General features: G+C 41.5%; 2 protein-coding genes and 1 gene segment (V, D, J or C); all 3 read left to right on the top strand.

Annotated features, from left to right (window-relative positions):
- Positions 1-25,852, top strand: part of LOC100300510 (T cell receptor beta constant 1) — a gene marked incomplete in the record, with an annotated part of 535,695 nt that overhangs the window by 294,852 nt on the left and 214,991 nt on the right.
- Positions 1-25,852, top strand: part of LOC509513 (uncharacterized) — a 283,704-nt gene that overhangs the window by 61,466 nt on the left and 196,386 nt on the right.
- LOC101904148 (T cell receptor beta variable 20-1-like) lies at positions 4,165-5,454 on the top strand. The segment is given in 2 exon segments: positions 4,165-4,250; positions 4,730-5,454. Coding segments are annotated over 2 exon segments (381 nt in total).

The following is a 25,852-nucleotide window of genomic DNA, read 5'->3' on the forward strand; positions in this document are numbered from 1 at the left end:
TTAAATATAGGATTTTATTTAATAACCAAGACAAGCAAAGGCACTATTTTCTTCATTTTCAACATAGGAAAATATGGTTTCAGGAGTTCACTTTTTCTTTCTCAAGCTCAAAAAAACTGGGAGGTGGGCTGTGGAGAAACAGAGAGAGAAAACACAGGTGTGTTTGGCCAAAGGGTTGTGCTCTTTAACCAACCTATGTTGCCTCTTATTCTTTCTGGAACATTCCCTGCCTAGTGCTTGCACAGATAGGTATGGACGCCAGGATTAGAAATTCTTCAAATGTCTATGGTACATCCCAGAGATGGTGGGAACAGAGTTGGATAAACTGGTCTGGAATTTAAAAGATGGGTCTGATCCTGAAATATTATTCATTAGAAACACATCACCTCAGTTTTTCATTTCAGTGAACTTTATTTTTTTTTATTCTCATCACACAATAACTGTTGGACACCTACAGAACACTGTTTTGTTATCATTTTCTTTGATTAAACAACTGCAGAAAATCAAAAAGCAGGTGAACCAACAACACAGGCAACTCTGCTCAGGGCTATGTGGCAGCATTAGATGGGAGGGGAATTAGGGGGAGAATGGATACAAGTATATGTATGGCTGAGTCCCTTTGAAAACATCAAAATATGGTTAATCAGCTATACTCCATTGCAAAATAAAAAGTTAAAAAAAAAATCTGCATTCTTGTGTAATCAGAGCATCTGCTGTGCTCCCATTGTGATCAAACCTTCCTTACTGCAAGGAGAAAGGTGGGCCAATCACAGTGAGGCTCTGGCCTGGAAATGTGGGGTGGTGCCCACTAGGGTCAGACAAAATGCAGAGTTTGGGGGAGGAGGCACTACGGAGGTGCAAGTGACTCAGATCTCTGTCCTCAGTCGCCTCATCTGCCAGATTAGGGAGCCCCTCTTGAATATCTACAGGATCCTGTCCAACTCTCCTTTCTGGGCTTCTGATAGATTCTACACATTCAACCAGGGGGAGCCCACAGCTAAGTTTCTTTCCTCATCGGTTTGTGCTGGGGGCTACAAGAGACCTCCTTCCCACTATGGGCAACCAGGTGATCTGCTGCATGGCCCTTTGTCTCTTTGGAGCAGGTGAGTCCGCGGTTCAGAGAGCAGATTCCCATCCTAAAGATGCTCAGCTCCAGAGTTAAGCCTTTCCCTCACGGCAGCAGCATTGGCTGCCCTCTTGGGCCTTGTTTCCCGAGTTGCTCCCTTTCTTCCATAGGCACCGTGGCTGGTGGGGTCACTCAGACCCCTAAATACCTGCTCAAAAAGGAAGGCGGAGCTGTGACCCTGGAATGTGAATAGGATTGTGATTACGACTTAATGTACTGGTACCAACAGGACCCGGGTCTAGGACTGAGGCGGATCTTCTTCTTGCGAGTTGTAAACGATGTTCAGAAAGAAGACATAGCTAAAGGCTACAGTGCCTCTCGTGAAAAGAAGCCTTTCTTTCTTCTTACCGTGACATCAGCACAGAAGAACCAGACGGCTCTGTATCTCTGTGCTGCTAGTAGAGACACAGTGACTCAAAGCCACCTCCTCCCTGCACACAAATGAGTCCTGCTTCCCACCAGGTGGCGGGGCTTTTCGGTGTTCAGTACCCTTGGCAGTCGGCTTCTTCCTCCTGAACCAGGCACCCAAAGCAGCTGCTGCAGCAACACAGGTCGTGGAATGGCATAATCATGATTCAGCAATACCCTGGGTTGATTCTTAAAAATCACACCTATCTACATTAGGGGGCTTCCCAGGTGGCACAGCAGTAAAGAATCTGCCTGCCAATGCAGCAAAAGCTAAAGATGTGTGTTCGATCCCTGGGTCAGGAAGATCCCCTAAAGAAGGAAATAGCAACCCACTCCAGTATTCTTGCCTAGACAATCCCATGCACAGAAGAGCCTGGCGGGCTCCAGTCCATGGGGTTGCAAAGAGCCAGATATGACTTAGCAACTAAATCAACTACTGAAAGGAAACAGGTTTCCTCCTTCCAGTGGAAGAATTTATGACAAAAAAAGCAGATTTAAAAATATCACTTGATTTTAAAACATCCACTATAAAACTATCGAACTCTTTATTATTCCATGGTGGTCCTAGTACTAAAAAGAACTCTTTGTGAAATTTCTTAATGGCTCCCATTCCCATGGCCAAGTTGTAAGAAAGTGACTGTATGAAAGTCAAAAAACTTAAAGTATCACTCAATGTTTTCTTAGTGTTAACAAGCCATTGCATCAATTACCTTGGAAGAACAATGTCTAGAAAAATACAATCAAATAACTATAATGTTTCTTGGACACCATACACATAGTTTCTGAATTTAAAAATCTACTAGAAAAAATAATGAGTAAATTAGACAAGTCAGAACACCAGTTTAATTGTATAAAAACTTAAATAGTCCAGAATTCTGAGGAAGTAGAAAGGGATATGTGAGAAAAACCTATTGTCATGGCAGCTCTATTCATGGTGACCTCAAGCTGGAAAACACACAAATGACCATCAGCAACAGGGTGAAAAAATAGCTACCCTTAGGAATGGAATCAAATCTAGCAGAAAAGCAAATGTTATTTGTGAAATCATGGATGGATCTCATAAATGTATGGATCTCTTCTTGAAAAAGAAGCCAGAACACAGACTGTACAAAGTTAAGACAGCAGCTACATTCTGAGGGTATTTTTATTTCACTTGTAGAGAAGCATGAGGGAGGCTTCTGGGTTATGAAAATGTCCTCTATCTTGATCTGGGTAGCAGTTATATAGATGTACTCATTCGTGAAATTTCACTATGCTGTACACTCAAGGTTTGTGTAGTCTATTGTATGTGGAATTTATATCTCATTTTAAAAGCTTAAAAAACAACAGTAACAACAGCCACCTCAAAATGTAGTGACTTTAACATATATTATCTCTCATGGTTCTGTGGGCTGAGTGGGCCTGCCTGGGCAGTCCGCATTTGGGGCCGCTCATGCGACTGGATGGACGTGAGTCTGAGTGAACTCCGGGAGTTGGTGATGAACAGGGAGGCCTGGCGTGCTATGATTCATGGGGTCACAAAGACTTGGACACGACTGAGCGACTGAACTGAACTGAACTGAGGCGGTCATGGTCAGACAGTCCCTGAGGCGGGAGACGCCTGAGGCTCCAGTCGCCTGCACATCCAAGATGGCGTCTTTCCGCACGTGGCTGACCCCTGCCCTGGGGTGCCTGGGCAGCTGTGCACCAGCCTAGCGCGTCTGTCTTTCTACCCTCAGCCCCTCAATGTGGCTAGGTGGGTTTCCTTGCAGAATGGTGGCCTCAGGGTAGTGAAAATGATTATCTCATGGCTGGCTTCCCCTAGAGTGAGCATTCGAGAGACCCTGGAGGGATCTATCACGTTACTTGTGACTCAGGTTCAAAAATCATAGCATCACTTCTACCACATTAAGACTATAATAAAGAGATGTGTGTTTATATAATACATAGATATGTTTAGTATTCAGTCCATTGTGTGAGGGGACTGGCATAAGACACTCATGAAATAAATACTTCATTGAGAAGATTTTTTTTTTTTCAGTGTGAAGAAGCATTGAGCTTCTAGCCTGGTAGTCCTTATGTTCATCTATGGTCTAGTGATTAACAAGCATGAGTTGTCTTGATTCCTTTGAGGATACGTTACAGACGTAAAGAATTAACAATGTCATTTACCACACAAATATAGCCATTTCCTTACATAAGACTATGAAACTAATATCATTTCAATGATCTAGGCCTCAGTTTCTGTCCTATAACATTGAGAGTAGGGTTAGAACATCTCTGAGTTCTTCCAGCAATGTTTGAATGGTTCTTTTATGGAAAAGGGCTTCCCTGGCACCTCAGACAGTCAAGAATTTGCCTGCAATGCAGGAGACCCAGGTTCACTCCCTTGGTTGGGAAGATCCCCTGGAGAAGGGCATGGCTATCCACTCCAGTATTCTTGCCTGGACAATCCTATGGACAGAGGAGCCTGATGGGCTATAGTTCCAGAGGTCACAAAGAGTTGGACATGACTGAGTGACTTTCACTTTCACTTGATTGAAAGAGGGGCGGATCCTGCATCAGTGATAATGATGACCACCAGGGGGCAGACTAGAGCATCCTTAGAATTATGCAGACACTCAGCCCTCCTTCTAGGGGTGGAGAAAGAAAGGGCAAGGTCATATCTTTCTGCTGAGAGGTGTGGTGTGAGGCCAGTTCCTGAAGATGCTGGTGCTTCTGCTGCTTCTGGGACCCAGTACGAGCCTTATTAGCTAAGTACCTTGAACAAGTGTGTGTGTCTCTGTTAGCATGAGTGAAGTGATAGGGATTGTGGACTTTTATAATTTTTGAAGTTTTTTTGGCTGCTTGGTTTGTGGGATCTTAGTTCCCCCACCAGGCATTGAACCTGGTCCCTGGCAGTGAGAACACTGAATCCTAACCACTGGACCACCAGGGAATTCCTTAAGACTGTGGATTCTTTTACAGTGAACAAAATGAGAGGGGACATTCCATCCTATTTGGAGGTGTAAAGGGTAAGGTGAGGAGCCACCAGTCAGGAAAGATGGGGGATGAGCAGCCTAAGAATTAGGACAGGATGATTTCACACACAAAAAAAACAGGATTCCCTTGGAGCCACGAGAAAGGTGAGCGAATGAGCAAGGCTGTGGTTTTCTGCCTATGGTCATGTCTTCCTGTCCTGCTGGGCTCTCATCTCCTTGACCTCTGTCTCAGCAGGCTCTGGGCTTGGCGCTCTCGTCTCTCAGCAGCCCCGCAGGGCTGTCAGTAAGAGTGGAGCCTCTGTGACCATCGAGTGCCGTGCACTGGACTTTCAAGCCTCAACTGTGTTCTGGTACCGTCAGTTCCCGAAACGAGGCCTCGTGCTGATGGCAACTTCTAATGCGGGCAGTGATGCCACATACGAACAAGGTTATAACAAGGACAAGATTCCCATCAGTCATCCAGACCGAACATTTTCATCTCTGATGGTGCCACGTGTGGATCCTGCAGACAGCAGCCTCTACTTCTGCGGTGCTAGAGACACAGCGCCGGGCAGAGATCAGAGACCCAGACAAGAATCTTGGTAGCAACCCCCTTCCCACCCCACTGAACCATGGGGCCCTGTGGAAGGAGGTGTGGAGAGAGAAAAGCCACAGCCTCTCTGACTGAGTCATCTGTGGCTGTGTGTGTAGAGAGAGAAACAGAGAGAAAAATATCTGAGTAGAGAGCAGGGGGAAGGTATGGTGCTTGAGAACTAGCCATATGGAAATGGAGCTAGGCCTGTAAATGGCCAACCAACCTGGAAAGTTCCCTGGGCTGAAAATTATAAAATCTGGATTTTTTTTCTGATTCTCCCGTATGCTAATCATAGGTTTTTAGATAAATTGACACATAATCCTATAGGTAGATCCGAAAGGCTTCTATAAAGCAATGAATACTTCAATAATGGGCTTCCCTGGTGGCTCAGACAGTAAGGAATCCATCTGCAATGCAGGAGACGGGAGTTTGATCTATCCCTGGGTTGAGAAGTTCCCCTGGAGAAGGGAATGGCAACCCAATCCAATATCTTGTCTGGAAAATTCCATGGACAGAGGAGCCTGGCAGGCTATAGTCCATGGGATCACAAAGAGTCAGACATGACTGTGTGACTAACACTTTTATAATAAACACTGGAGTTTTTTCCTCCAAGAAAATTCAGCACTGTCTTGTCACCATCCTAGACTCTCAAGACAAATGGAATCATTAGGCAGCCAAGTAGAGATGTTCACTCATGAAAGAATTCAGGGATGTGCTCTATACAGTATTGAAGTTGATAAAAGAACAGGGTAGGACTGGACAGGGCAACCCTCTACACCCAAGTACAGAACATGGGCAGAACCTTCACAAAGGGATCAGAGGGAGAAGAAGACAGAGAGGATAAATAAGAATGACTTCAAAAAAAAGGCTTGTCTGCAAAACTAGAAAGTTCTGTTGGAAGCAACAAGCTAGTAAGTGAAGCACTGAGTTTAAACCCCTATAAAAATCCTTTTCTAGGAAAGAGAAAAATCACACATTGACTGTAAATCTTATTAACATACACTTTGGAGAAGAAACATCTGTAATCAATAAACATTGATTTCCTGGTGATCAAGAAACATGGAGAAAGATGCAATTATATGTAAACTGATATCCATTTGATTAGCAAAATATAAAAAGCCTAGAAATAGAGTCTTTCAAATTGTGGTGCTGGAGAAGACTCTTGAGAGGCCCTTGGCCTGCAAGGAGATCCAGCCAGTCCACCCTAAAGGAAATCAGTCCTGAATATTCACTGGAAGGACTGATGCTGAAGCTGAAGCTCCAATATTTTGACCATCTGGGGTGAAGACTTGACTCGTTGGAAAGACCCTTAGGCTGGGAAAGACTGAGAGCAAGAGGAGAAGGGGCAACAGAAGATGAGATGGGTGGATGGCACCAGCGACTCAGTGGACCCAAGTTTAAGCAAACTCAGCGAGATAGTGATAGACAGGGAAGTCTGGTGTGCTGCAGTCCATGGGGTCACAAAAGAGTCTTGAACACGACTTAGTGACTAAACAACAATAACACGCCTGTGAGATCAAAAAGGAGAGACAATGAAAGAAACAACTGAAGGGATATTGAAGCTAGGACAATGATGGTGGCAGTGCTAGAAATACAGGGAAATGAGAGTTTTAAAACATAATTAGGAAATGAAATCAAGACCTGGGTAACTGATTCATCACGAGAGGCAATAGATGGAGAGGAAGCTTTTGACTTCAAATAAGACGAATCAGGAGGACCAAGTGGGAAGAAGATCATGATTTTCTTGACATTGGGGATGCCTCTGAGACAGAAATCTCACCAGAAATATGCAGAAAACTGTGGCACGTAGGAGTCAGGGGCTCAAAAAATGGACCTGGGTGAAGGTAAAAATTTGGGACAATTTCCATAATTGGAAGAGTGAAAGTGCCTTCTTGATCCCTTGATGACAGAATATACAAAGAAAAGATCAAAGGACTAAGGACAGAGATCTGAGGAGCCCACTCACCTTGAATGTGGCCCTAAGAGATTAAATTTAATTAACTGATCAATAACACCAATCAGTAATGGATCAGTGACTGTGTAGCTAAGTACTAGTAGCAAGTCTCTGCAGGTCACCACACCCATGGCTGCATGTTTTCTGGTCCTGATGATTCTTGGAATGTCTGGCTGCCACTGTGCAGCATAGAGAAACTCCCCACCCGCCACACAGGAGGTGAAGACTGCCTCAGACCAGAGGGCCTGTGAGAAGTGTGCTCCTCTGACCATCTAGTCAGTCAGTCAGTCAGAGTTATCAGGGCATCCCTTTGGCAAAGAATCCTCCTGCAATGCAGGAAACTCCGGTTCAATTCCTGGGTCAGGAAGATCCACTGGAGAAGGGATAGGCTACCCACTCCAGTATTCTTGGGCTTCCCTTATGGCTCAGCTGGTAAAGAATCTACCTGCAATATGGGAGATCTGGGTTCAGTCCCTTGGTTGGGAAGATCCCCTGGAGAAGGGAAACGCTACCCACTCCAGTATTCTGGCTTGAAGAATCCCATGGACTGGCCCAGAGTCGGACACGCCTGAGAGACTTTCACTTGAGCACTAGGGGGTGATGTGAGTCTTTCTGTAAAACACTTCCATGCATAGAGAGCAGCACCAACCTTCCTTCATTTGAGAAGTTGTCTGATACTTCTGGAAACTCAGGTGAGATCTTTGAGGTAGTGGTTGTGAAAGCATGAGTAAGGATTAATCAGATCCATTGCACCTGCCTTCACTAATCAAGGTCGTTTTAAGACTTACTTGGCCTCCAAGTGGCATGTATCCTGAATAAGATGTTTGCCTGAGTTATTTTCCAGGAAACTGCCGGTAGTGCAGCAGAGCCCAGAGTCAGCTGTGTCTAGTTTGAGCCAAACTGGTTGAGACTGGTTAGAACCAGTGACCCTCCTCCTTGGGAAGCACAGGTGTCTGCCCGGGGATATTTTGACCTCAGAGGATCCAAGACTCCATTCTCAGATCTTGCTGAGCACTTCTGTGGTGAACGGGCAGAGGCTACAGCTCAGTTACCCCAGCAGAGAAGGAGAACGCATGCACGTTTTTTCAGTCACCCTCCCCCAAGCTTCCCAAGCGCCCCAGGCTCCCCATGTGCACATGCCCAGTAGCTAACTCGTGCCCGACACTTTGCGACCCCATGGATGTAGCCCGCCAGGCTCCTCTGTTCATGGGATTCTCCAGGCAAGTATACTGGAGTGGGTTGCCATTTCCTTCTCCAGGGGATCATCCCAACCCAGGGATTGAACCCGCATCCCTTGCAGTGGCAGGGTGGATTTCTTTACCACTGAGCCACCATGGAAGCCCGTATCTCAGACCTTCAGGTCATGCTTCATTCGTGACCCTGTAAATACCCTGTGCCCCTTGCCTTTGCGGAGGCGGATTTGAGGTCTTGTTTTCCCTGGTGGCTCAGTGGTAAAGAGCCCACAGGCCAATGCAGGAGACATGGGTTCAATCCCTGGGTCGGGAAGATCCCCTGGAGAAGGAAACAACAACCCGCTCTAGTATTCTTGCCAGGAGAATCCCATGGACAGAAGAGCCTGGAGGGCTATAGTTCATGGGTCGCAGAGTCATCCCTATGGGGTAGGGGTCGGGGGATACCATTGCTTGGCTGGCTTGAGAAGAAACCCTTACTTTGCTGCAAACATCAGAGTCTCAGCAGTTTGTTCCTTGTACTTAGGGCAAAATGAACCTGGTAACAGTTGGGAGAATGATTTGCAGTTATCCTGGGATGACAATAGGGCTTGAAAATAGCAGGATCTAATTCTGCACTTTCTAATCCCCAGAGCACGTATCACAGTACCAGTAGTTGTTCTGGTCACACGTCATTGATAAGTAAGTCAATGAAGGTCATCACTAGTTCTGCTTCACATTGTGTTGAATTTCCCCCCTGGCAAAACAAGAAAAAAGCATGAAAATGAAAACAGAAGGGAGAAAGAGTGATTATAGACAGATGACAAGTTTAGAAGGTGCAAAGGAATCTAAAGAAGCATCGCATTATTTATAATAACATTTAATAAGTTAATGAAAATTAACATAAAGTCAGTTTATTCCCATACACTAGCAATAGATTTTTAAAGAGAGATCATTTAGTAACAGAAAATATAAAAGATAATACACCTAAATCTATACAAAGATAAGCAATCAGAAATTTATTAAATTTTAGAGGAAGGCATTTTAAAAACTGAAATAACTGAAGTTACATGCCATGATCATGAATAAGTTAAACCAGTACTCAAATTATTCCAATTTCAGCACTATCATCTATATATTCACTACATCACTAAACAAAGTCCCAACAGGAATTAATTAAAGTGGGAAAAAGAGGAGAGAATACTCAAGATAATAGTAAAGAACTACAAAGTGATGTGAATTTGCAATCTAATCATCAAATTATTTTATAATTTCGTATAACTAAGTGGACAAATGGAAAATCATAAATTTAAAATAGCACTGTGCATATATAGGCACTTAATATATGGTAAAGCCACCACTGCAGGTATGTAGGGGAGTAATGCAATATACAGGTTCTTCTGGGACAAGTAGTTCTCCACAGGAAGAAAAATTAATCTAAACTCTTTCTCACAACATAAGCAAAAAAAAAAAAAAACTACAAGGATTAAATGCTTAAATGCAACATTTAAATTATTAACTATTTGGTAAATATTATAAGAATATATTTTTATGAACTTGAGCTATGGAAACATTGCTTATAAAGAATTAAAGAATTCACACCTTCCCCAAAAAAAGAATGATAGACTTTACTAAATAAGAAATATCAACAAAAAATTTACAAAGTCACAAATTGAAAAGATATTAGCATACATGTAAATGACAAAGTTTAGTATCTGAGATATATGAAGAACGGTTACAAATAAATGATAGTTAATCCACCAAAAGTATGCGAAAAGAGCAATGTACAGAAAAACCAGTGGCCTATAAATGTATTACTTTAGAATATCAATCTCCTTCGCAGTCATAAAAATGCAAGCTAAAGCTGTAGTGAGATACCACTTTAACCTAACAGACTGACAAATTAAAAGAACAGTACATGCCAGTGTACTAGATGCTAGACGAGGAACATTTGAATGTAGTTCATAAACTGTTGTGGGACTATTTATTTCCTTAATTAATTTGGAAACCATTTTGTCTTGCTATGTAAAACAGACATGGTGACCCTAAGGCTCAAGTTTTACAATCACAGGTATAGAGAAACTTTACACCTAAGTTTAAAGTGTAATTGTGTAAGAATACACTCCTATTTGTCATAGCATTAAAATCTGGTTGAAAAAAAAAGAAAACAAAAAAAGAAAAAAAAGAGGGTGCATGAGGTTAAATGGATAGTAGATTCTGACAAACTAGTAAATGGACTCCTACATATTAGTGAAACTGATTTATCTAAAACTACATGAGACAACATGATTTAATATCATAGGCATATGTTGAATGAAAAGAGCATGGCCAAGAAAAAGAACTCCCACAAAAGCATTTAAAAGACATACAACACTGATTAATACAAAATTTGCAGATTCTTACATAAATGAGAAAAACTGTAATGAAAAGCAAGTGAATAAAAATATGAACTTCAGGAGTGTAGTTACATGGACATGGTAGAAAAATAACAATAAAGTCTATAAAAATAACACAAGGGCTTAAACATTCTTAGTGCTAATCTAATGCCTAAACTGATTGATTCAAACAAGAGGATTCATTTTTTTTTCCTTAAATGCATCGCATATTCATCATAAATATTATTTTGCATAAGTTCAACATTTAATTTTTTAATTTAAAGAGGCAGATATATGATTTTTTAAGTGCAGTGGAAACTATGATTGATAACAGCAAGCTGTTCATTGCCTGAGAGGGAAGGGAGGAGGCAAATCTACAAGGTAGAAAAGGAAATAAATTGTTAATATGTAAATAACTTTAATTTTTAAAGAAATAGTGAAAGAGCGGAATCAGGAGAAAGAAAACTAAAGCAGTTTGAAATCCACACCAGTAGTTTAACAGCTTGCTCTGCCCTCCCAGGCTGTGCAACGTTAGTCTCATTTTCTATATGATGACCACGAAAAGTAATCCCGTCACAAGCAGGTGCTGAAGGGGGATGAGGAGCCTTAGAGAAAAAGCCCCTGCCCTGCTTTCTCCCTGAGCCAGCCATGTGCTTCAGCCTTCTGTGCTGTGCGGCTTTTTGTTTTCTTTTGGGGAGCAGGTGAGGTGAATTTATTGGATTCCAGTTTCAGGAATTTCTCCTGTGGCTGCAAAATGAGGCTTTCTCCTGGGCTTTCACTGCACTTTCTCTCTTTCCTTACAGGCTCCATGGACACTGAGGTCACTCAGAGTCCCAGTCATCTGGTCAAAGTTCAAAGATGGATTGTGTCCCCATAAAAGGACATGTTCATGTATACTGGTATCACAAGAAGCCAGAAGGAGCATTTGAGTTTTTGGTTTATTTGTGGAATGGAAAAGTTACAGATGATACAGCCATGTTCAAACAGCGATTTTCAGCTGAGTGCCCCCAAAACTCACCCTGCAGCCTGGAAATCAACTCCACCGAGGCAGCGGACTCGGCTCTGTATTTCTGTGCCAGCAGCCAGTACACAGTGCTGCGCGTCAGCTCTCCTTAGAGCACAAACTCACCGTGGACCCAGCTCAGGAAATCAGTGGTGTCGTAGGAGAGTAGGAATTAACGAAACCCACCTTGAAAGAGCATAAACCAGATGGAAAAATCTGTAAATGGCCACACAGGACGAGCAGAAGGGGAGGTGGAAAACAGCTGGTGGGAACAAAAACCCAAAAAAGAGGAAGGAAGCTGTGAGGGGTCTCAGATTCCCCAGTTTGCAGAGTATCTGGCAAAGGGGACACAGGATGTGACCTTGATGGGTTTCTAACCATCTTTATTAAAACATGCAGTTCCGTGCTTTTCATCTGGCAAAGCTGTGGCTGCAGACATAGGCATAATCGGAAGGTCACCTGTCTTCCGTGGGGACCCTGGTCACCTGGCTCAGCACATTCATTGTTCTAGACCCAGAGACTCCTCAGGGTTCATGGCTGCTTCTCATCTGTCCCTGACAGAGCAACTGAGCAGAAAAATCAGCATCTCCCTTCAACCAGATTCCTGCAATTGTGCAACTTTTAAAAGAAACTAAAGACCTATATATAGAAAACTATAAAACACTGGTGAAAGAAATCAAAGAGGACACTAATAGATGGAGAAATATACCATGTTCATGGATTGGAAGAATCAATATAGTGAAAATGAGTATACTACCCAAAGCAATTTATAGATTCAACGCAATCCCTATCAAGCTACCAACAGTATTCTTCACAGAGCTAGAACAAATAATTTCACAATTTGTATGGAAATACAAAAAACCTCGAATAGCCAAAGCGATCTTGAGAAAGAAGAATGGAACTGGAGGAATCAACCTACCTGACTTCAGGCTCTACTACAAAGCCACAGTTATCAAGACAGTATGGTACTGGCACAAAGACAGAAATATTGATCAATGGAATAAAATAGAAAGCCCAGAGATAAATCCACGCACATATGGACACCTTATCTTCGACAAAGGAGGCAAGAATATACAATGGATTAAAGACAACCTCTTTAACAAGTGGTGCTGGGAAATCTGGTCAACCACTTGTAAAAGAATGAAACTGGACCACTTTCTAACACCATACACAAAAATAAACTCAAAATGGATTAAAGATCTAAACGTAAGACCAGAAACTATAAAACTCCTAGAGGAGAACATAGGCAAAACACTCTCCGACATACATCACAGCAGGATCCTCTATGACCCACCTCCCAGAATATTGGAAATAAAAGCAAAAATAAACAAATGGGACCTAATTAACCTTAAAAGCTTCTGCACATCAAAGGAAACTATTAGCAAGGTGAAAAGACAGCCTTCAGAATGGGAGAAAATAATAGCAAATGAAGCAACCGACAAACAACTAATCTCAAAAATATACAAGCAACTCCTACAGCTCAACTCCAGAAAAATAAACGACCCAATCAAAAAATGGGCCAAAGAACTAAATAGACATTTCTCCAAAAAAGACATACAGATGGCTAACAAACACATGAAAAGATGCTCAACATCACTCATTATCAGAGAAATGCAAATCAAAACCACTATGAGGTACCATTTCACACCAGTCAGAATGGCTGCGATCCAAAAGTCTACAAATAATAAATGCTGGAGAGGGTGTGGAGAAAAGGGAACCCTCTTACACTGTTGGTGGGAATGCAAACTAGTACAGCCACTATGGAGAACAGTGTGGAGATTCCTTAAAAAACTGGAAATAGAACTGCCTTATGATCCAGCAATCCCACTGCTGGGCATACACACTGAGGAAACCAGAAGGGAAAGAGACACGTGTACCCCAATGTTCATCGCAGCACTGTTTATAATAGCCAAGACATGGAAGCAACCTAGATGTCCATCAGCGGATGAATGGATAGGAAAGCTGTGGTACATATACACAATGGAGTATTACTCAGCCATTAAAAAGAATACATTTGAATCAGTTCTAATGAGGTGGATGAAACTGGAGCCTATTGTACAGAGTGAAGTAAGCCAGAAGGAAAAACATAAATACAGTATACTAACGCATATATATGGAATTTAGAAAGATGGTAACAATAACCTGGTGTACGAGACAGCTAAAGAGACACTGATGTATAGAACAGTCTTATGGACTTTGTGGGAGAGGGAGAGGGTGGGAAGATTTGGGAGAATGGCAATGAAACATATAAAATATCATGTAGGAAAGAAGTTGCCAGTCCAGGTTCGATGCATGATGCTGGATGCTTGGGGCTGGTGCACTGGGACGGCCCAGAGGGATGGTATGGGGAGGGAGGAGGGAGGAGGGTTCGGGATGGGGAGCGCATGTATACCTGCGGAGGATTCATTTTGATATTTGGCAAAACTAATACAATTATGTAAAGTTTAAAAATAAAATAAAATTGGAAGAAAAAAAGAAAAAAGAAAAAATAAAAAAAATAAAAGCAAAAAAAAAAAAAAAAAAAGCAACTTTGAGGCATAACATACCAAAACAAAACGCACCAATTTAGGTCTGCATTTCAGTACATTGTGACAAGGTTTTAACCCATGCAACCAGCATGAGAATCAAGACACAGACTATTTTCCCCTCCCCCAAAATCCCTCCATGCTAATTTACTAAGGTCTTTGTAATTTCTTTTACCATTGCTTTGTATATTTTTTATTGACTATGTCCAGCACATATTCTGTTGAATTTTTTTTTTTACTTTTCTCTAAATTTTTTAAGACATGTATTATGAATTTACTTTTTAATACTCATATGAAATTTATTTATTCAAATATTTCTTCCAAGACTTTGCATTATCACACTTTGATTTAGTCTTTACATTTTTCAATTGATGTCTCAACTGCAATATTTACAGAAAAACACCTTCTCCAGAAATTAATGTTCACCAGCAACCATACCTGAGATCATAAGAGCAGCCTCATTTTTTGTGTGCCTGTTAGTATTATTCCGCTTTAAAGTAAAAGAAACTAATTCAACCATACTGGAAGAGTTATGCAGAGATACATTTTGCTTATGAAAATAAACCAGTGAGTTAACTATATTTAAGGAGTTATTTGACTGCAAAGCGCATGACTTGCAAAGAAGAATTTCAGTTGCTGCATCTCCGCTGGTCAAGTCTGTAAATTCATTTCTTGCTCTTCTCATGGGCCATTTCTAAAATTAATATTGCTAAAAGGTCTGTACTACAGATTTAATGCAGTCCCAATCGAAATGCCTACAATAATTTTCACAGAACTAGACCAAATAGTTCTAAAATTTATGTGAAAGACACAGAAGACCCCAGATAGTAAAGAGCATTCAAGAGAATAAAAAAATGCCCACAAAGCTAAAGGTGTCATACTCTCTGACTTCAGTCAATATTATTAATACAGAGCTATAATAATCAAAACAGAATGATATTGCCACAAAAATGGACATACAATTGAGAGTCTAGAAATAAACCCACGAAAACACGGTCCGTTAAACTATGACAAAGAATGCAAGAATATACAGTTTAGAAAAGATTGTCTTTAATAAGTAGTACTGGTAAAACTGGACAGCTCCATAAATGAATGAAATTAGAACGTTTTTACACTCCACACACTTACATAAACTCAAAATGGATTAACGACTGACATGCAGGCCAGGAACAACAAAACTCCTGGAAGAAAGCACTGTCAGAACACTCTTGACATCTACTGTAGCAATGCATATTCAGATCTGTCTCACTGGGGAAGGAAAACAAAAGCAAAAATAAGCAAATGCAATTGAATTAACCTTAAAATCTTCTTACAGCAAAAACAAACAAACAAAAGAGAACCACTGACGAAAGAAAAAGATAACGTGCTGAATGGAAGAAAATATATGCAAACAAAATAATCAGTAAAGCATTAATATTCAAAATATATAAACAGTCAGGCAACTCAATATGAAAACACAAACAACACAGTTTTAAAATTGGGCAGAAGATCTTTCATCTCTTTGCCTGATTCCTTTGCAAATAAACCCCTTCCCTGACGCAAACGGGCTTCCCTTGTGGCTCAGCTGGTAAAGAATCTGCCTGCAATGCAGGAGACCCCAGTTCAATTCCTGGGTAGGGAAGATCTGCTGGAGAAAGCATAGGCTACCCACTCAAGTCTTCTTGGGCTTCCCTGGTGGCTCAGCTGGTAAAGAATTCACCTGCAATGTGGGAGACCTGGGTTTGATCCCTGGTTTGGGAAGATCCCCTAGAGAAGGGAACGACCCACTCCAGTATTCTGGCCTGGAGAATTCCACGGACTGTGTAGTCCAGGGGGTCACAAAGAGTTGGACATGACTGAGCGACTTTCACTCTCACTTTCTGCAGCAAACCTGGGCATCTAGTGTCTTGGCTTCATGTGGGTCAGCCAAGATGAACCTGGGCCAATACCAGTCGGAAGAGTGATGTGCTTCCCTAGTGGCACTAGTGGTCAAGAACCTGCCTGCCAATGCAGGAGATGTAGAGACATTCGTCTGATCTCTGAGTAGGGAAGATCCCCTGGAGGAGGGCAAGGCAACCCACTCTGGTATTCTTGTCTCGAGAATTCCATGGGCAGAGGAGCCTGGCAGACTACAGTCCATGGGTGGCAAAGAGTCAGACACGACTGACAATCATTTTCAGTTTCACTTGGCATGTGGATAACTCCTTTAATAGCAGGATGTAATCTCATACCTTGTAACCCTCATAGCATCTACCACATATTTAGTACCTGTAGTTCTCCGAGTCAAATATAATTGATAAATAAGTAAATGAAGGGCATCAGTATATCTAGTGAAGATTTTGCCAAATTCCAGCCAGTAGAACAAGAAAAAAGGCTGAGAATGAGAAAAGGAGGGGAAGAAAAGTTTTAAAAGACAGATGGCAAGTTAGGAAGAGGAACCAAAGGAATCTAAAAATGCAATGCATTCTTATTAATAACAGATTTAATAAGCTTATTGAATTTAACATAAATATAAAAACTTTATTCCATATGTTATCAACAGTTAAAATATTTTTTAAAGAGAGATGATTTAAAAATTGTAATGTAACGTATAAAATACATAAAAATAAATCTATTAAATAAATGAGACTGTAATTCAGAAAGGGATTAAATTTTAGATGAAAACATTAAAAAATCTGAGATAAGTGAAAATGTATACCATGATCATGAATCAGTAAAACAAATGGTAAGAGTGTTCCTAATTCTGCACTACCAACTGTTTGTTCAGGGCTGATGAAAATCACAAAAGATATTTTCATGAAATCTGATGAAAGTCATCTGAAATTTCAGTGGTCAACACAGAGAACAGAGAAAGGAATGTTGAACAGGGACAAAGTAAGGTGATTTCTCCTTGAACCATCAAATCATTTCTTAATTTAGGATAATGAAAAAGGCATAAATAAAGAGATAAATGAAAATCATGGATTTAAAAGGGGATCAAAGTTAAGCTGGATCATAGAAAAAGCAAGAGAGTTCCAGAAAAACATCTATTTCTGCTTTATTGACTATGCCAAAGACTTTGACTGCATGGATCACAATAAACTGTGGAAAATTCTGAAAGAGATGGGAATCCCAGACCACTTGACCTGCCTCTTGAGAAACCTGTATGCAGATCAGGAAGCAACAGTTAGAACTGGACATGGAACAACAGACTGGTTCCAAATAGGAAAAGGAGTACGTCAAGGCTGTATATTGTCACCCTGCTTATTTAACTTCTATGCAGAGTACATCATGAGAAGTGCTGGGCTGGAAGAAGGCCAAGCTGGAATCAGGATTGCTGGGAGAAATATCAATAACCTCAGATATGCAGATGACATCACCCTTATGGCAGAAACTGTAGAGGAACTAAAAAGCCTCTTGAAGAAAGTGAAAGAGGAGTGTGAAAAAGTTGGCTTAAAGCTTAACATTCTGAAAACAAAGATCATGGCATCTGGTCCCATCACTTCATGGCAAATAGATGGGGAAACAGTGGAAACAGTGTCAGACTTTATTTTTCTGGGCTACAAAATCATTGCAGATGGTGACTGCAGCCATGAAATTAAAAGACGCTTACTCCTTGGAAGGAAAGTTATGACCAACCTAGACAGCATTTTAAAAAGCAGAGACATTAGTTTGCCAACAAAGGTCCGTCTAGTCAAGGCTGTGGCTTTTCCAGTGGTCATGTATGGATGTGAGAGTTGGACTATAAAGAAAGCTGAGCTCTGAAGAATTGATGCTTTTGAACTGTGGTGTTGGACAAGACTGTTGAGAGTCCCTTGGACTGCAGGGAGATCCAACCAGTCCATCCTAAAGGAGATCAGTCCTGGGTGTTCATTGGAAGGATTGATGCTAAAGCTGAAACTCCAATACTCTGGCCACCTGATGTGAAGAGCTGACTCATTGGAAAAGACCCTGATGCTGGGAAAGATTGAGGGCAGGAGGAGAAGGGGATGACAGAGGATGAGATGATTGGATGGCATCACCGACTTGATGGATATGGGTTTGGGTGGACTCTGGGAGTTGGTGATGGACAGGGAGGCCTGGCGTACTGCAATTCATGGGGTTGCAAAGAGTTGGACACGACTGAGTGACTGAACTGAACTGAACTGGTGTTTAAGTAGGCATTTTATATATGATAGGGCCCTCACTGGAGGTTTGCAGGGGAATAATACTATGTTCTTCTTGGACAAGCTGTTATCCAAAGAAATAAAGATGGATTTAAATTCATTTCCACAGCCTAAACAAAAATAATCATTATTAAAGTATCAAATGCATACACACGTGTGTGTAAAATGTTAAACGTTAGCTGTCTGGTAAATAACTTTTAAGTGTATCTTTATGATCTTGGGGTACAAGAACATAATTATAAAGAATTAAATGTATACCCTCCCCAAAGAGAATGTAGACTCAACTAAATTAGGAATTCCAACTTAAAAAAAAAGGCATTACAAAGAGTGAAAGACAAGCCACTGATTGAACAGATATTAGCAGCACGTGTAACTGACAAAGTTTGCTATCAGGAATATGTAAGGAATTGTTACAAATAAGTAATAGCTGAACATTCAAAAAGAAATATGGTCAAACGGCAGTGTGCTAAAAACACTAGTGGCCTATAAACAGAAAAAATATATTCAATCAAAAAGTAAGAGAATTGTAGAAAAAGGTCTACTTCTGCTTCACTGACTACGCTAAAGCCTTTGACTGTGTGGATCACAACAAACTGTGGAAAATTCTGAAAGAAATGGAACTACCAGACCACCTGATCTGCCTCCTAAGGAATCTGTATGTGTGTCAAGAAGCAACAGTTAGAACTGGACACAGAACAACAGGCTGGTTGAAAATTGGGAAAGGAGTACATCAAGGCCGTAGATTGTCACCCTGTTTATTTAACTTATATGCAGAGTACATCATGTGAAATGCTGGGCTGGATGAAGCACAAGCTGAAGTCAAAATTTCTGGGAGAAATATCAATAACCTCAGATATGCGGATGATACCACCCTTATAGCAGAAAGCGAAGAGGAGCTAAAGAGCCTCTTGATGAAAATGAAAGAGGAGAGTGAAAATGTTGGCTTAAAACTCAACATTCAAAAAACTAAGATCATGGCATCCGGTCCCATCACTTCCTGGCAGATAGATGGGGAAACGATGGAAACAGTGACAGACCTTATTTTCTGGGCTCCAAAATCAGAGCAGATAGTGACTGCAGCCATGAAATTAAAAGACTCTTACTCCTTGGAAGAAAAGCAGTGACCAACCTAGACAGCATATTAAAAAGCAGAGACATTTACTTTGCCAACAAAGGTCTGTCTAGTCAAAGCTATGGTTTTTCCAGTAGTCTTGTATGGTTGTGAGAGTTGGACCATAAAGAAGGCTGAGCCCCAAAGAATTGATGCTTTTAAACTGTGGTGTTGGGGAAGACTCTTGAGAGTCCCTTGGATTGCAAGGAAATCAAACTGGTCAATCGTAAAGGAAATCAGTCCTGAATATTTATTGGAAGGACTGATGTTGAAGCTGAAGCTCCAACACTTTGGCTACCTGATATGACACCCTGACTCATTGGAAAAGACGCTGATGCTAGAAAGATTGAAGGCAGGAGGAGAAGGGGATGACAGAGGATGGGATAGTTGGATGGCATCACCAACTCAATGGACATGAGTTTGAGCAAGCTCCGGGAGTTGGTGATGGACAGGGAAGTCTGGTATGCTGCAGTCCATGCGGTCACAAAGAGTCAGACATGACTGAGTGACTGAACTGATCTAAACTGAAAAATCATAAAATTACTAACTAAAACTAGAGTGATATACCATTTTATCCTAATAGACTGGCAAAGTTAAAAGAAGATAAGTGACAGGACTTCCATGGCGTCTAGTGGTTAAGATTCTGGGCTCCCCTGAGGGGGAGAGGGTGGGGCTGGTTCCACTCCTGTTCAGGGTACTAATAAACCGCATGCCACCGAGCACAGCCAGAAATTTATAAAATTAGAAAGAATAGTACCAATTGAATTTTAAATGTGCAACCTGAGAAAACACACAACAGTTGTTGGGATTATTTATCAGGCTTAATTTGGAGCTTCTCTGGGGCTACCCTCGTGGCTCAGATGGTAAAGCATCTGCCTGCAATGCTGGAGACCAGGGTTCAATCCCTGGGTTGGGAAGATCCCCTGGAGAAGGAAATGGCAGCCCACTCCAGTATTCTTGCCTGGAAAATTTCATGGACGGAGGAGCTTGGAGGGTTACAGTCCATGGGGTTACAAAGAATTAGACACAACTGAGCAACTTCATTTTAATTTGGAAAGCATTTTGTCTTAGAATGTAAAGTTGACATGGTGACCCTAAGGCTCAATTTTCATATTCCCAGGTATAGAGAAATATTATACCCTGGTATGTAAAGAAAGGTATAAGAATGAAGTCCTGTTTGGACTAGCACCAAAATCTAGAGGAGAAAACTAGTGTACATTAACTCAGAATGGATAATAAATTCTGACTAAGTATTAATAATAAATGGAACCTTATATATTAGTGATGGCTCATCAGGTAAAGAATCCGCCTGCTTTGCAGGAGACACAGGAGATGCAGGTTGGATCCCCGGGTCGAGAAGACCCCCTGGAGGAGGACATGGCAACCCACTCCAGGATTCTTGCCTGAAAAATCCCAGGGACAGAGGAACCTGGTGGGCTACAGTCCGTGGAGTCACAAAGACTCAGACACGACTGAGGGAATGAGCAGGCATGCACATATTAGCAAAAGTGAATTATATAAAATTATCTGCAAAAAAATAAATTATTATCACAGACATAAAACTGAATAAAAATATGACACAGAAAAAGTATAAACAGAATAAATCCCTTAGATAAATTTCAAAGACATAAAACACTGATTAAAATATAATTTACAGATTCTTGCTTCTGCTGCTAAGTCGCTTCAGTCGTGTCCAACTCTGTGCGACCCCATAGACGGCAGCCCACCAGGCTCCCTCGTCACTGGGATTCTCCAGGCAAGAACACTGGAGTGGGTTGCCATTTCCTTCTCCAATGCATGAAAGTGAAAAGTGAAAGTGAAGTCACTCAGTCGTGTTCGATTCTTAGCGACCCCATGGACTGCAGCTCACCAGGCTCCTCAAACTGATAATGGAAGGAAAGTGAGTACAAACTTAAACTTTAGGATTATGTTTTCCTAGACCCAGTAGAGAAAGAATTATAAAATCTGGAAAAATAACACAGGGACTTAAAAATTCTCAGAGAGAATCTGTCTCCTAAGCAAAGAATTTCAGGCTAGATGACTCATTTTATTATTTCTCTAGATGCATTATATATCCATCACAAATATTTCTTTTGTATAGTTTAAAATTTGGCTTGTTAGTATAAGGTGGCTGCTGTATTCATTTGTAAGTGCAGTAGAAGTTAATACTGACCAACAGCAAGTTGTGTGTTTCATTGTCTGAAGGGAAGAGAGGAGGGGAGGAGGCAAACTGACAAGATGAAAAGCAAGTATGTTACTGATATGCAACTGATTTTCATTTTTAAAGAAATGATGAAAGAGCAGAATCAGGAAAAAGACAATTGAAGCAGTCTGAAATCCACACCAGTTGTTTCACCAGCTTTCCCTGCCCTCCCAGCCTATGTAAAGCTAGCCTCTCACGTACGTGGGGACTGTGACGACCACAGGAAGCAGCCACGTCACAAGGAGGTGCTGAAGGGGGAGGAGGCCCTGAGAGGAAAAGCCACTGCACTGCTTTCCCCCTGAGCCAGCCATGTGCCTTGGCCTCCTGTGCTGTATGGCTCTTTTATTCTGGGGAGCATGTGAGGTGAATTAATTGGATTCTAGATTCAGGACTTTCTCCTGAGGCTGCAAAATCAGGCTCCTTCAAGGGCTTTTTCTTCACTTTCTCTCTCTTTTCTCACAGGCTCCATGGACACTGAGGTCATGCAGAGTCCCAGTCATCTGGTCAAAGGAAAAGACCAGAGAGCAAAAATGGATTGTGTCCCCAAAAAAGGACATATTAATGGTTATTGGTATCATAAGAAGCTGGAGAAGCATTAGAGTTTTTGGTTTACTTACAGGATGAAAAAATTATAGAAGATACAGCCATGTTCAAACATAGATTTTCAGCTGAGTGCCACCAAAACTTACCCTGCAGCCTGGAAATCAACTCCACCCAGCAGCGGACTCAGCTCTGTATTTCTGTGCCAGCAGCCAGTCCATAGTGCTGCGCGTCAGCTCTTCTTAGAGCACAAACTCACCGTGGACCCAGCTCAGGAAATCAGTGGTGTTGTAGGAGGGTAGGAACTAACAGAAACCCACCTTGAGAGAGCATAAAGCAGATGGAAAAATCTGTAAATGGTAACACAGGATGAGCAGAAGGAGAGGTGGAAAATAACTGGTGGGAATACAAATCCAAGAAAGGTGCAGGAAGCTGTAAGGGGTCTCAGATTCCCCAGCTGGCAGGGTATCTGGCAAAGGGGACACAGGATATGACTTTGATGGGTTCCTAAGAATCTTTATTAAAATAAACAGTTCTGAGCTTTTCATCTGGCAAAGCTGTACCTTCAGGAATAAGGATAATCAGCACGTCATCTGTTTTCCCTGGGCACCCTGATCACCTGCCTCTGCACATTCATTGATCCAAACAGAACTGAGTGTCTAGAAATAAACCCACACAAGTATGGTCAACTGAGCTGGTTTTAGCAAAGGAAGAGGAACCAGAGATTAAGTTGCCAACATCCTCTGGATCATCAAAAAAGCAAGAGAGTTCCAGAAAAACATCTATTTCTGCTTTATTGACTATGCCAAAGGCTTTGACTGCATGGATCACAATAAACTGTGGAAAATTCTGAAAGAGATGGACATACCAGACCACCTGACCTGCCTCTTGAGAAACCTATATGCAGGTCAGGAAGCAACAGTTGGAACTGGACATGGAACAACAGACTGGTTCCAAATAGGAAAAGGAGTATGTCAAGGCCATATATTGTCACCCTGCTTATTTAACTTATATGCAGAGTATGTCATGAGAAACACTGGGCTGGAAGAAACACAAGCTGGAATCAAGATTGCCAGGAGAAATATCAATAACCTCAGATATGCAGATGACACCACCATAATGGCAGAAAGTGAAGAGAAACTAAAAAGCCTCTTGATGAAAGTGAAAGAGGAGAGTGAAAAAGTTGGCTTAAACCTCAACATTCAGAAAACGAAGATCATGGCCTCTGGTCCCATCACTTCATGGGAAATAGATGGGGAAACGGTGGAAACAGTGTCAGACTTTATATTTTTGGGCTCCAAAATCACTGCAGATGGTGATTGCAGCCATGAAATTGAAAGATGCTTACTCCTTGGAAGGAAAGTTATGACCAACCTAGATAACATATCCAAAAGCAGAGACATTACTTTACCAACAAAGGTAAAGTCAAGGCTATGGTTTTTCCAGTGGTCATGTATGGATGTGAGAGTTGGACTGTGAAGAAAGCTGAGCACCAAAGAATTGATGCTTTTGAAGTGTGGTGTTGGAGAAGACTCTTGAGAGTCCCTTGGACTGCAAGCAGATCCAACCAGTCCATTCTGAAGGAGATCAGCCCTGGGATTTCTTTGGAGGGAATGATACTGAAGCTGAAACTCCAGTACTTTGGCCACCTCATGTGAAGAGTTGATTCACTGGAAAAGATTCTGATGCTGGGAGGGATTGGGGGCAGGAGGAGAAGGGGACGGTGGAGGATGAGATGGCTGGATGGCATCACTGACTCAATGGATGTGAGTCTGAGTGAACTCCGGGTGTTGGTGATGGACAGGGAAGCCTGGCGTGCTGCGATTCATGGGGTCACAAAGAGTCAGACACGACTGAGAAACTGAACTGAACTGAGCTGTGGGTCAGTCAAGAAGAACCTGGTCCAGAAACAGCTGGGAGAATGATTTGCAAATATCCTGGCATGCCAATAACTCCTCTAATAGCAGGACCTAATCTTACACTTTTTAACCCTCCATAGCATCTACCACATATCTACTACCTGTAGCTCTCTGGGTCAAACATAATTGACAAGAAAGTAAATGAAGTCTGCCACTATTTCTGGTCATGATTGTGCTGAACCTCTAGCCAATGGAAGTAGAAAGAAGGGTGAGAATGAGGAAAGGAGCAAAGAAATGATTAAAGACAGATGGAAAATTGAGAAGAACCAAAGGAATCTAAAGAAGGATTGCATTATTAATAACAACAAATTTAATAAATTGACTGAATTTAACATAAACTTTAGAAGTCCACTTATTTCCATATGTTAGCAAGAAACAGTCAAAAATATATTTTTTAAAGAGAGAGACCATTTACAAATTATAACAACATATAAAATACATTAAAATCTATTAGGTAAGTGATGACTTAATTCAGAAAACTATTACATTTTAGGGAAAACATTTAAAAGACCTGAAACAAGTGAAGCTATACACCATGATCATGAATAAGCTAAACCAATAGAAAGAGTATTCCTGTTCTTGTACTATCATCTATGCGTTCATGCAGCACTAATCAAAATCACAAAAGATATTCTCATGAAACTTGATGAAAGTCACTGAAATTTAGGCGAAGAGAGAGAATAGGGAAGATAATGTTATGATTACCAAGATAGGTAGAGAAAGAAAGATAAGAATCTAGAAAAATAACACGGAGACTTGAAAATTCTCAGTGAAATTTCCTGAGAAATTTCCTAAACTGTTTCCTAAACTGATTGTTCCATGCAAGATCATTCATTTTGTTATTTCTCTAGATGTATTGCATGTTCATCATAAATATTTGTAGAGATCAAAATTTGTTTTTTTTTTAACATAAAGTAGCTGCTATACGATTTTGTAAATGCATTAGAAGGTATGATTGACATATAGCAAAGTGTATCATTCATTGCCTAAGAGGGATGGGAGAAGGGGAAAAGGCAAATAGACAAGTTAAAAAAGGAAATAAATTGCTGATGTGAAATGACTTCTATTCTTTAAAGACTGATGAGAGAGAAGAATCATGAAAAGAGAAAAATAAAGCAGTTTCAAATTCAAACTAGTTGTTTCCCCAGCTTTCTCTGCCCTCCCAGCCTATGAAATGTTAGAGACTCATGTACACAGGGGCTATAATGACCACGTGAACCCACCACATCACAAGAAGTTGCTGAAGGGCGATGAGCACCTTAGGGAAAAAGTCAGCACTCTGATTTCTCCCTAAGCCAGACATGTGCTTCAGCCTGCTTTTCTGTGCAGCTTTTTTTTTCTTCTGGGGAGCAGGTAAGTCCCTGTTGTGAAGCTGTTGGATTCCAATCTCAGGACTTTCTCCTGTGGCTGCAAAATCAGCCTCTGTCCTGGGCTTTCATTGCACTTACTGTCTCAGTCCTTACAGGCTCCGTGGACACTGAGGTCATCCAGAGTCCAGGTCATCTGGTCAAAGGAAAAGGCCAGAAAGCAAAGATGGATTGTGTCCCCATAAAAGGACACATTAATGTTTACTGGTATCGCTAGAAGCCAGAAGGAGCATTTGAATTTTTGGCTTACTTAAAGAATCAAGACATTGTGGAAGATACAGAAGTATTTCAACAGCGATTTTTGGCTCCGTGGCCCCAAAACTCACCCTGCAGCCTGGAAATCAACTCCACCGAGGCAGCGGACTCGGCTCTGTACTTCTGTGCCAGCAGCCAGTCCACAGTGCTGCGCGTCAGCTCTTCTTAGAACACAAACTCACCGTGCACCCAGCTCAGGAAATCAGTGGTGTCGTAGGAGGGTAGGAACTAACAGAAAC

Source organism: Bos taurus, chromosome 4 (genome assembly GCF_002263795.3).
Source record: "Bos taurus isolate L1 Dominette 01449 registration number 42190680 breed Hereford chromosome 4, ARS-UCD2.0, whole genome shotgun sequence".
In the NCBI taxonomy this organism is placed as follows: Eukaryota; Metazoa; Chordata; class Mammalia; order Artiodactyla; family Bovidae; genus Bos; species Bos taurus.